This window comes from Aquarana catesbeiana, linkage group LG05, assembly GCF_042186555.1.
Source record: "Aquarana catesbeiana isolate 2022-GZ linkage group LG05, ASM4218655v1, whole genome shotgun sequence".
NCBI classification, from domain to species: domain Eukaryota; kingdom Metazoa; phylum Chordata; class Amphibia; order Anura; family Ranidae; genus Aquarana; species Aquarana catesbeiana.
The window spans coordinates 267,207,711-267,220,300 of NC_133328.1; the positions used below are offsets into that span (position 1 = coordinate 267,207,711).

The following is a 12,590-nucleotide window of genomic DNA, read 5'->3' on the forward strand; positions in this document are numbered from 1 at the left end:
GCACTGGTGCGAACCAGGGCTTTTACTGTACCTATTTAGGTAAAACTTCTTATTTTCCTATTAGGAATAGTTACAGTGTATAATACCAAGGATTTTGCAGAGTTTTTAGTCACCATCTCTTTTAGTAATGGAAACATATTTGACTTCTTCTGCAGCTCAAAAGTAAAGGGATGGCCAACCACTGCTTTGACTACAATCCTCCTAGTGAGCATGAAGTCACCGGACAGAAAATTATCTTGTACCCATGTCATGGTATGGGGCAGAATCAGGTAAGAACGTAGTCTGCTTTTTTCATGCTAAGCACACTATATACATGTTTAAATTCTGTTCAGCTCTACCTAGAAGTTTTGAAGAAAAATGTGGGTCATATTTTTTTTTTTTTATAAATGTATATGTTTTTAAAGTTATTGTAAACTATCACCTTGTAAGACAACCCATTCAATTGAAAAACGAAATGAAAGGCAAAACATTTGTGTCTAGATATGAGAAAACATTACTTACATAGTAAGGTTGAATAAAGACACTAGTCTATCCAGTTCAACCTGAGTGAGTGGCTACAGTTGTCCCTATCCCCATACATTGTGTCTCATTAAGATGCTCATCTATTATTATTATTTTTTTTTAAGGTACCCATATAGTGCCGTCAACACAGTGCTCCACACATACATCACATCGGTCCTTACCCTCAAGGAGTCCACAATCCAAGGTCCCCAACTCACATTCATATACTAGGGCCAATTTATTTTAGACAGAAGCCAATTAACGTACCAGCATGTCTTTAGACATTATAAATACCCCCCCCCCCCCCTTTTTTTTTTTTTTTTTTTTTTTATAAGTGATCACATTCCCTCTGTTTCCTCTGTTCTCAGCTGCATAAAAGCTAGGGTAGGAGAAGCAACAGTACACTGATCTTCCCAGTGAAAGGCTGTGCAGGGGAGGGGAAGTCAATGCTCCAATTGTGCTATATTGCCACCTGCTGCCTGTGTATTGAGCCTGTTGGGGTTCATATTATTATAGGCATTGTTAATTTCATTTACTAAGCAATCACAATTATTCACTTACACATAAAAAAAAAAATAAACAAATAAAACATTTGCAAAGGTAACTTAGAATAGTCAATGTTTGGGCGCTGAATGCTGTGGATCTTTGTGCTAATTCAAGTGGTCGAAGAAAAGACTCAGACTTTGTCCCTTATCTAAATCCAAAAACAAAAATGTAATAAGTTGCAACTTATTTTTTCTTTAGGCTTTTTCCCCCTTTAGTTTTACCTGGCATTTTTGCATATAAACACACTTCGTTCCTGGGGTGGCTATGCTCTCTCCTCCAGTTTCCCAGAGCTGAAGGACGCAGTTACGGGGGCCACCAGGGGGTGTCTCCCAGCAGCCAGCAGATTTCAGTAATTAGGCTCCACCTGATTCTGGCTGTTGGAAAGGTAAATAACCCCTCCCTTAATTAGTTCCACTCTTTGGATGTACAATTGTACATCCAAAAAGTCAACATGTTAGTTACAAGCTAATGGCTGCTGCTGTAGCCATCAGACTGTGTTCTGCTTGTTCAGCTGACTCCCGGCTTGAAAGTGATGTGGTGGCTGTATACCTGCCGATCACTTTCACAAAGTGGGCAGTAATGTATCACCAGAGATATACAGTATCAGTGGTGGCCCGTAATGCATGCATCCGGCCCTCTAATCTACATGCAGGGTGCTGGACGCATGGATTCAAATGTTTTTTTTTTTCCTTTTAGAAGCACGTGATTAGAGCCAGAGGCTCTAACAGGCTTCAAAAAAGGGTGGGCTCTGAGCCCACCCAGTTGTGTGACAGTAGTGAATTAATATTATATTCGCTATTGTCTTCCTGATTCTCCTCCCGAACAATCAAGAAGCGGGTCCTGAGACCCGTCACCTGATTGACCGAAAGGAGAAGCGATCCTATTGGCTGCCGAGGAGGAGGGAGGAGACGTGGGGGAAGCCGTCATGAAGCACCAGGAGGAGGAGATGCCGTCCTCCGCTTGGAGGAAATGCTGCCCACAATCTAGATGGGGTAAGTGCTGGTGACCGACCAGAGGGGCGGGTGTATTGTTTTTTGTTTTTTTCTCGCCTCTACCAGCTGCCACTGTACAGTATATATGACATGTTTATAGGCCACATCCCTTTTCCTGTTATCTGTTTCCCAACAATAGAGAGAAAAAAGAAAAGGAAGTGAGAAAAAGACCAAAAGAAAAAAGGAAAAAATAAAAATATAAAAAGAGCAACCTTACGAACAAGGGAAAAAAAACAATGCACTGTTTAAAACTACAGCGCAACTTGTAGTTAGTCACGGTACACTATTTATGTGATCATAATTGATAACTTGTTAAAGAGGAACTGCAGTCTGCTCACATAATTTGTAATAAATACATCTTTGCCATTCTGAAGCTTCCCTCCACCTCCAAACACTTTGCATATTATTTTTTATATACTCTGATTCTGTACTTGTCAAATATGGTGCAGAAATTTCCCTACACTAAGTCTGGCTGCATCCCCACGAGATTGCTAATCACTTCAAAAATAAGATTGAGACAATTCGTCTCGAGATCTCCGCTCTACAGACATCTCCCTCACTTTACACTCCTTGTCCTCCTGCACAATCAATACTTCCCTCTTTTAACTCCGCTACTATAGAGGAAGTCACTAAAACTTTTTTCTAATGCCCGCCTAACCTCCTCCCCCCTAGACCCTGTTCCTTCTCAAATACTACGGTCACCATCTGAATCAATCCTACACTCCTTAACTCATATCTTCAACCTCTTACTCTCTACTGGCATCTTCCCCAACCCTCTAAAACATGTGCTAGTCACTCCCATACCAAAAAAGGCCTCAGACCCCACCAAACTTAAAAACCTAAGACCCATCTCTTTACTCCCTTTTGCCTCCAAACCCCTTGAACGTTTAGTCTACAACCGACTGAGCGACCACCTCATTGAGAATAACCTTCTTGATCCCCTTCAGTCTGGATTTCGCCCACAGTACTCCACAGAAACTGCCCTCCTAAAACTCACAAACTTACTAACAGCCAAAACCAACGGTCATTATTCCATACTCTTACTCTTGGACCTTTCTGCTGCGTTTGATACAGTTGACCACCCCCTCCTCCATAAAAACTCAATTTGCTTGGTCTCCATGGCTGCACTCTCCGTTGGTTCAAATCTTGCCTATCTCATCGCACCTTCAGTGTCACTTACAACTCCACTTCCTCTTCTCCAACTCCTCTTACCGTTGGGGTCCCCCAAGGTTCTGTCCTTGGACCTCTACTATTCTCGATCTACACGTCCTCCCTGGGTCAGCTGATAGCCTCCCATGGCTTTCACTACCAATTATATGCTGATGACACCCAAATCTATCTCTCTGCCCCTCAGCTCACCCCATCAATCTCCTCATGCATCACTGATCAACTAACAGACATATCAGCCTGGATGTCAAACCACTTCCTCAAACCTAATCTATCTAAAACCGAGCTCTTAATATTTCCTCTCCCACGTGCCCCTTCCCCTGACTTCTCTATCAAGATCAATGGCACATGTCTCAGTCTGTCCCCACATTCCAGGGTGCTAGGGGTAACCTTAGACTCTGAACTGTCCTTTCAGGCCCACATACAATCCCTGTCCAAATCATGCCGCCATAGCCTCCGCAACATTTCCAGAATACGTCCCTTTTTAACTAATGACACCACCAAGCTTCTAATTCACTCCCTGGTCATGTCTCGCCTCGACTACTGCAACTCCCTCCTCATTGGATTACCTTTACATAGACTATCCCCCCTTCAGTCCGTAATGAATGTCGCTGCAAGACTCATCCACCTTACCAACCATTCAGTGTCCTCCACCCCCCTCTGCCAATCCCTCCACTGGTTTCCACTCACCCAACAAGTAAAATTCAAAGTACTAACAATAATTTACAAAGCCATCCATAACTCTGCCCCCAGCTACATTACTAACCTAGTCCCAAAATACCAACCAAGCCGCTCTCTGCGGTCATCCCAAAACCTCCTGCTCTCTAGCTCCCTTATCACCTCCTCCCATGCTCGCCTCCAGGATTTCTCCCATCCTTTGGAACTCCCTACCCCAATCTGTCCGACTGTCCCCTAATATATCCATCTTTAGGCGATCCCTGAAAACCCTTCTCTTCAAAGAAGCCTATCCTGCTTCAAACTAACACTATTTTACTTCCTCCATCAGCTCATCGCCCTACAGCTATTACCTTTTGTATCAATTGACCCTTCCTTTTTAGGTCCCTTTCACACGAGGCGGACTCTGCTTGTAAAAAGCCCGCCTCGGTCCGCCGACTCAGCGGGAGATCAGTCCGTTGATCTCCGCTGAGCCGGTGGATGACAGGTCCCTCTCTGCTCACTGAGCGGGGAGGGGCTTGTCAGGTGCCGCTGCCGCCTATGGAGGGATAGGATGAAAACGGACAGCATGTCCGTTTTCATTAGAGCTCACCCTATCCGATCCGCCAGCGACGGACCTGGACGTAGAGCCATCCGTCTGCTTTTAGCGGATCGGACGGAGTCGGATGTCAGCGGACATGTCTCCGCTGACATCCGACGCTCCATAGACTAACATGGAGCGCCCCTTCAGGTCCGCCGTCAAAACTGACAGGCGGACCCGAACAGTCCGATCGTGTGAAAGGGGCCTTAGATTGTAAGCTCTAACGAGCAGGGCCCTCTGATTCCTCTTGTACCAAATTGTAATGTAACTGTAATGTCTGCCCTCATGTTGTAAAGCTCTGCGCAAACTGTGGGTGCTATCTAAAACCTGTATAAAAATAATAATAATCCGTTTTAACTGTGGGCAGCTGAAGCTGCTACCTGTTCAATTCCTGGATTTACACAGACACACACAGAGGCACACCTCCAGCTCTGCAGCCCTGCAGCTCTCATTGGCCCTCTTATGACTCATCCCCTTTCTCTTCCTGGCAAACTGTCACAACAGTGAGAGAGAGAAAAGAAACAGGAAGTGGGCTATATAAGGTATTTAATGGCAGAAAAAAATGTTTTGCTATCCAAAGTTAAAACAACAAGGGCAGAAGATTTAATAGATGGAAAGGTCCACTTTAACCGCTTGCCGACCAGCCACCGTCATTATACTGCGGCAGATTTGCTCAGCTGCGCGAATCTCTGTAGGTGTACGTTGGCCACTTTAAGAGCTCTAGGGGGCGCGCACGACGCCGGAGCCAATGCGCATGTCCGTCGGCGACCCACGGTCGTTCCAGAGCGAGACAGAACGGGGATCTGTCAATGTAAACAGACAGATCCCCGTTCTGTCAGGGTAGTAGAGAGAGAGATCTGCTGTTCCTAGTGATCACAAATAGCGATCTCTCTCTACTCCCTGTCAGTACACTGCCCCCACAGTTAGAAACACTTCCCTAGGGAACACTTAACCCCTTGATTGCCCCCCAGTGTTAACCCCTCCCCTGCCAGTGACATTTATACAGTAATCAGTGGCTATTTTTAGCTCAGATACCTGTATAAATGTCAATGGTCTCAAAAAAGTGTCAGAAGTGTCTAATCTGTTCACCGCAATGTCGCCGCCCCGCTAAGAAATCGCTGATCACCACCATTACTAGTTAAAAAAAAAAAAAAAAAAAATCATAAAATAATGTAAAATAATGCATTTGGGTGGCAAAAATATGAATGCAATCTATACACTGGGGGGAAGAACCTCTGGGAGAATCTAGGATGGAAAAGGACCTGGGGGTCCTAGTAGATGATAGGCTCAGCAATGACATGCAATGCCAAGCTACTGCTAACAAAGCAAACAATATTGGCATGCATTAAAAAGGGGATCAACTCCAGAGATAAAACGATAATTCTCCCGCTCTACAAGACTCTGGCCTGGCTGCACCTGGAGTATGCTGTCCACTTCTGGGCACCAGTCCTCAGGAAGGATGTACTGGAATTGGAGCAAGTACAAAGAAGGGCAACAAAGCTAATAAAGGGTCTGGAGGATATTAGTTATGAGGAAAGGTTGCGAGCACTGAACTTATTCTGTCTGGAGAAGAGACGCTTGAGAAGGGATATGATTTCAATATACAAATACTGTACTGGTGACCCCACAATAGGAATAAAACTTTTTCGCAGAAGAGAGTTTAACAAGACACGTGGCCACTCATTAAAATTAGAAAAAAAGAGGTTTAACCTTAAACTTCGTAGAGGGTTCTTTACTGTAAGAGTGGCAAGGATTTGGAATTCCCTTCCACAGGCTTTGGTCTCGGGGGGGGGGCAAGAAACTATTAGATAAGCACCTGAATGACCACAACATACAGGGATATACAATGTAATACTGACATATCACCCACATAGGTTGGACTTGATGGACTTGTCTTTTTTTAACCTAACTAACTATGTAACTATATAAAAAAAAATGCCATAAATCTATCCCCTATTTTGTAGACACTATAACATTTGCGCAAACCAACCAATATACGCTTATTGCGTTTTGTTTTTGTTTTGTTTTTACCAAAAATATGTAGAAGACTACATATTGGCCTAAACTGATGAAGAAATTTTGGGATATTTATTATAGCAAAAGGTAAAAAATATTGTTTTTTTTTTTTCAAAATTGTCACTCTTTTTTTGTTTATAGCGCAAAAAATAAAAACCGCAGAGGTGATCAAATACACCAAAAGAAAGCTCTATTTGCGGGAAAAAAAGGACATAAATTTTGTTTGTGTACAACATCGCATGACCGCACAATTGTCAGTTAAAGCGACGCAGTGCCATATAACAAAAAATGGCCTGGTCATTCCGGTCCTTAAGTGGTTACGTTGGAAAGACTATATATTTGTAGTTTCCTAAACTACATAATGCCCCCTTCTGAGCAGATATCCTAGATCAATCCAAAAGATACACCATCGCTTAGAATTCTATCTTTGACTAGTTGGAACCGAGCAAGTCCAGGAGTACCCAGCCACTCATCCCATATGTGTGTGTGAATTTCGTTGGTCCTCCTCTATGCTGATATACCAGCTTCTTCCTTATCAAGGCATTGTTAACACAAGTGACCAACTCTTTATAAAGAAGGTGGTCTTGTAGAGAGCCATTTTTGTGCTATAAGTTTCCAGGTAATAAAATGGGCTCTGATAGCTAAATATGTATTAGTAGTGTATAATTCTTTGTCCAGCCAACCTAGTAAACAGAGTTTAGGGTCTAAGGGAAGAGTGAATTTCCATATACTGTTAATAGAGCTAATAACATTTCTCCAGTATCTTGTCAATTTTGGAAATTTCCATAACATATGAATAAGAGTGCCATTGTCTATTTCACATCCAGGGCAAAGGGGAGAGTCTCTTCTTTGCCATGTATATAGCTTTTGGGGAGTACGATGTAGGATGAAAATCTGGGTGAGCGTCTGAGCTGGTGATAGAGAGACGTTGGGTATATTATCAAGTATAGTGGACCATTCTTCATCTGAAATATGACCTACAGTATCTCACAAAAGTCAGTACACCTCTCACATTTTTGTAAATAAGTATTCTATATTTTCATGTGACTACACTGAAGAAATGATACTTTGCTACAATGTAAAGTAGGCAGTGTACAGCTTTTATAACAGTGTAAATTTGCTGTCCCCTCAAATAACTGAACACACAGCCATTAATGTCTAAACCGCTGGCGAAAAAAGTGAGTACAAGTGAAAATGTCCAAATTGGGCCCAATTAGTTATTTTCCCTCCCCAGTGTAATGTGATTTGTTAGTGTTACAAGGTCTCAGGTGTGAATGTGGAGCAGGTGTGTTAAATGTGGCGTTATCGCACTCACTCTCTCATACTGGTCACTGGTTCAACATGGCACCTCATGGAAAAGAACTCTGAGTATCTGGAAAAAAGAATTGTCGCTCTTCATAAAGATGACCTAGGCTATAAGAAGATTATCAAGATCCTGAAACTGAGCTGCAGCACGGTGGCCAAGACCATACAGCGGTTTAACAGGACAGGTTCCACTCAGAACAGGCCTCACCATGATCCACCAAAGAAGTTGAGTGCACATGCTCAGCGTCATATACAGAGGTTGTCTTTGGGAAATAGACGTATGAGTGCTGCCAGCATTGCTGTGGAGGTTGAAGGGGTGGGGGGTCAGCCTGTCAGTGCTCAGACCATACACCACACACTGCATCAAATTGGTCTGCATGGCTGTTGTCCGAGAAGGAAGCCTCTTCTAAAGATGATGCACAAGAAAGCCCGCAAACAGTTTGCTGAAGACATGCAGACTAAGGACATGGATTACTGAAACCATGTCCTGTGGTCTGATGAGACCAAGATAAACTTATTTGGATGGTGTCAAGTGTGTGTGGCGGCAACCAGGTGAGGAGTACAAAGACAAGTGTGTCTGCCTACAGTTAAGCATGGTGGTGGGAGTGTCATGGTTTGGGGCTGCATTAATGCTGCTGGCACTGGGGAGCTACAGTTCATTGAGAGAACAATAAATGCCAACATGCACTGTGACATACTGAAGCAGAGCATGATCCCCTCCCTTCAGAGACTGGGCCATAGGGCAGTATTCCAACATAACAACCCCAAACACACCAAGATGACTACTGCCTTGCTAAAGAAGCTGAGGGTAATAATGATGGACTGGCCAAGCATGTCTTCAGACCTAAACCTTATTGAGCATCTGTGGGGAGTCCACAAACAGAAGATGGAGAAGCACAAGGTCTCTAACATCCACCAGCTCCAAGATGTCGTCAGAGAGGAGTGGAAGAGGACTCCAGTGACAACCTGTGAAGCTCTGGTGAACTCCATGCCCAAGATAGTTAAGGCAGTGCTAGAAAATAATGGTGGCCACACAAAATATTGACACTTTGGGCCCAATTTTGACATTTTCACTTAGGGGTGTATTCACTTTTGTTGGCAGCGGTTTAGACATTAATGGCTGTGTGTTGAGTTATTTTTAGGGGACAGCAAATTTAAGCTGTTATACAAGCTGTACACACACTACTTTATATTGTAGCAAAGTATCATTTCTTCAGTGTTGTCATATGAAAAGATATAAAAAAAAATTACAAAAATGTGAGGGGGTGTACTCACTTTTGTGAGATACTGTATGTCCTCTGCCCATCGGGTTCTACTATTAAAGGGCATAGCAGTCGATACTTTAGACATAAATTAGCTACATAAAGATGAAAATTGCCCCTTTCGAAAGGTAGAAGTTACTACTTTTGTGAGTATTTTAGGATCAGCTAATATCCAATTGGATATTTTAGCCTGAGAGGAGATGGCATGCTGAAGTTGTAGGTATTGATATAATACATTATTTGGAAAACCATATTTCTCTTTTAGTGTCTGAAAGTATTTCAATAATTGACCATGATAGAGCTGTGGAATGTACTTAAGACCATACATGGACCAACTATTAAATCCCTGCAATTTCTGGATTTCGACATAATTATTGTTGTTAAAGATACGAGTGAAAATGGTATAACCCTTATACGTTAATTAAGGTATCACCCAAGAAAAGTAGGGCATCGTCAGCGCATATAGCCAGTTTTTTCTTTGTTTCCCCGCACCTAAATCCCACTATGTTATGGTTTCCCCTGATAGCTGCTGCCAGAGGCTCAGTTGCCAAAGAAAAGAGTAGTGGGGTTAAAGGCATTGTTTATTTGAAGACGGGCAGAGGGTGCTTTGTATAAGAGCTTAATCCAGGAAATAAAAGTTCGCCCAAGTTGAATTTCTCCAGAACCTTCCATAGGAATCACCACTCTATGCTATCAAATACCTTAGCAGCATCAAGTGATAGTATAGCTCTATTGCCCATATTATCTGTAAGCAGTTGCATATTTAGGTACAGTCTACAGAGTTTGGTTGCAGGGACGTGCAGTCAGGGGAGGCAGGTGAGGCAGTGCTACATCCTACGTCCTATGGTTCCAGAGATATGGGGCTTCTTGCGCAGCCTGTCAGAAACTAAATACAGAGCGGCCACTTTAACCACTTCAGCCCCAGAAGGTTTTACCCCCTTCCTAACCAGAGCACTTTTTACAATTTGGCACTGCGCTGCTTTAACTGGTAATTGCGGGGTCATGCAAGGCTGTACCCAACAAAATTTGCGTCCTTTTTCTTTACCGTACATCACGGGACACAGAGCACCATAATAATGACTAATTGGGTTATACGCTACCTTTAGGTGATTGGACACTGGCAACCAATAGTAAGACGGTTCCTCCCCTCCTATACAGGAAATACCTCAGTTTTTTCACCAGTGTCTTGAAGTTGATGGTCATGGCTGTTGAAGCTCTTCAAAGTTCTTCAAATAATGTCCCAGTGAGGATGTTATAATCGGATCCATTTGGATGGCATAAGAAAGCTAAAGTGGATGGTACCCGAGCCTCGGTTCAAGAGTGAGGTTTTGCTTGTAATGTGTCCTATATGGCGCTGGACCCTTGTTAAGTTGGTATTCCTGGTCATAACTTGACCAAGGTAAACTAGAAGGGTGCCTTACAGGTCCAAGGGTGTGGACCCCAAAGAATGGCAGACCTGGTCCTTGAAGGTCCTCAGAGGCGATGCCCGCCGTGATGGGGGAAGATTGGGCCTAGTAAAACAGGCCCTGCTGCTTGGGACGGTGAGTACTCCCTTTGGGAATTTTTTATATATATATTCCCTCTGTTCCACTGAAAAACCTTATGCTTGTGTCTGGAAATTACAGATGGCCGGTATGGCGCGCACTTATGGCAGGCGGGCGCGGGTGTGCGCCGCTGTTGTGCGCGTGCGCGCCATTGGTGTGCGCGTGCGCCGCTGCTGTGCACATCACGGATGCGCGGCGTGTGTCTGGGCATGGCAGATGTGCCGTGCATGCCACTGGTCGCGCGGGAGCGCGCCTGTGCTCAGTCCACTGCCAGGTTAGGCTTTATAAGGAGCTGGAGATCCTGGCGTGCACTGGGACAGCACAGGGCGATACTTGGGCACGTGAGTCTGGAGGTTTTTGGACACAGTTGCGACAGGTTAAACGCTGGTTACAGCTTGTGGGGAGTACTTTTTTTCCTTGTATGTAAGCAATATCTTCCAGAAAACGAGGTACAGGGAGCAGGGCAAGCACAGGGATAAGAGTACTTTCCTTGAAAACAGGAGACCAGCCCCATGCTGATGCAGCCTCAGTCTCCCCTGAAAGACCTGCGGCATCTGGCCTGGCTGAGCCATTGCATTTGTCAGGCATAGTGGCCACTACCAATATTTCTGCCTCGGCTTATGTTACAAAGGATGATTTGGCATCTGCATTAGCGGGCCTTGAAGGCAAAATAGCTGGCATGATTGCTTCTGTAACACGGGGAGGGAAGAAGCGTAATAGATCTCCCTCCCCTGAGCCTGGGCCAAGTGGAGAATCACTAGAGCACCAGGACTCTTATAGCCAGATGGGTCCAGGTGATCTGGAACCAGAGTGGGCAGAGGATTTGGAGGAGGTAGCCATAAAAGACCGGGAAGAAGGAGAGGCTGAGGAATCCTCAGCTGAGGACTCAGGTTCAGAGGAGCCAATTTCAGCCTCCCATTCCCAGAAATTTTTTATCCAATCTCTGATTGAGATGGTACGAGTTGGGTTTAAGTTACCCCAGTTCAGGAGTCTGGACTCCTGTTCTACTTTGGGATCCATGCGACCTCAGCAAGGTTCCCAAGCGTTCCCTTTGCATCCATTATTGGAGCAGGTGATTTACGCAGACTGGGATCATCCTGACAGGATATACTTACCTCCAAAAAGGTTTTCTATTTTATATCCTATGGAGGAAAAGTTCAGGAAGAGATGGGGTACACCTTTGGTGGACGCCGCCATTTCTTCAGTGAATAAGAATTTAACCTGCCCAGTGGATAATGCCCAGGTATTTAAGGATCCGGCCGATAAAAAGCTAGAGTCCTTATTAAAAGCCTCTTTTGCGGTGGCTGGTGCCAATCCCTAAAAGACCGTTTTAAAAGGTTAATAAAAAAACCTGCCTTGTCAGGAGGAACCTACCGAGGAATTGTCGGAGCTTCCTCATGCTTTATGTTTTGCAGTGGACGCATTGAAAGACTCAATTCAGCAGATGTCTCGTTTTGCGTTACTGTCCATACATATGCGCAGGGTATTGTGGCTAAAGAACTGGTCTGCTGAGACGCCATGCAAGAGGCTACTTGCAGATTTTCCATTCCATGGAGATTGCTTGTTTGGCGAGGATCTGGATAAATATATCCAAAAGATCTCTGGAGGAAAGAGTGCCCTTCTCCCTACTAAAAGGAGAGATAAGCAACCCTCTTATAAAATTCCCAATGCTCCAGGACCTAGTGCTTCTTCCCCCAAGCGGTATCGATGGCCTCAGCTGTCTGGTTTTAAAAAACCTCAGGGTAAAAGGAAGCCCTGGAACCAAAAGCCAGCCAAGTTCAACTCCATGTCAACCTTGTGAAGGGACGCCCCCGCTTTCACGGGTGGAGGGCAGGCTTCGGCTGTTTTTGGATGCATGGGAAGGTCTGGTCCAAGACAGATGGGTCATTTCCACTATAACACAGGGTTACAGAATAGAGTGCCGGGAAATTCCTCCAAACCGTTTTCTGTACTCAAGGGTCCCGTCGGATCCAGAGAAAAAGAAATGCCTATTCCTAGCTTT

General features: G+C 44.4%; 1 protein-coding gene across 1 annotated transcript in view; it reads left to right on the forward strand.

Annotated features, from left to right (window-relative positions):
* GALNT12 (polypeptide N-acetylgalactosaminyltransferase 12) overlaps positions 1–12,590 on the forward strand; it is a 530,970-nt gene that overhangs the window by 399,602 nt on the left and 118,778 nt on the right. The window contains exon 8 of the mRNA XM_073630755.1: positions 156–269. Coding sequence (XP_073486856.1) covers positions 156–269 — 114 coding nt within the window. The remainder of the gene's footprint in view (positions 1–155; positions 270–12,590) is intronic.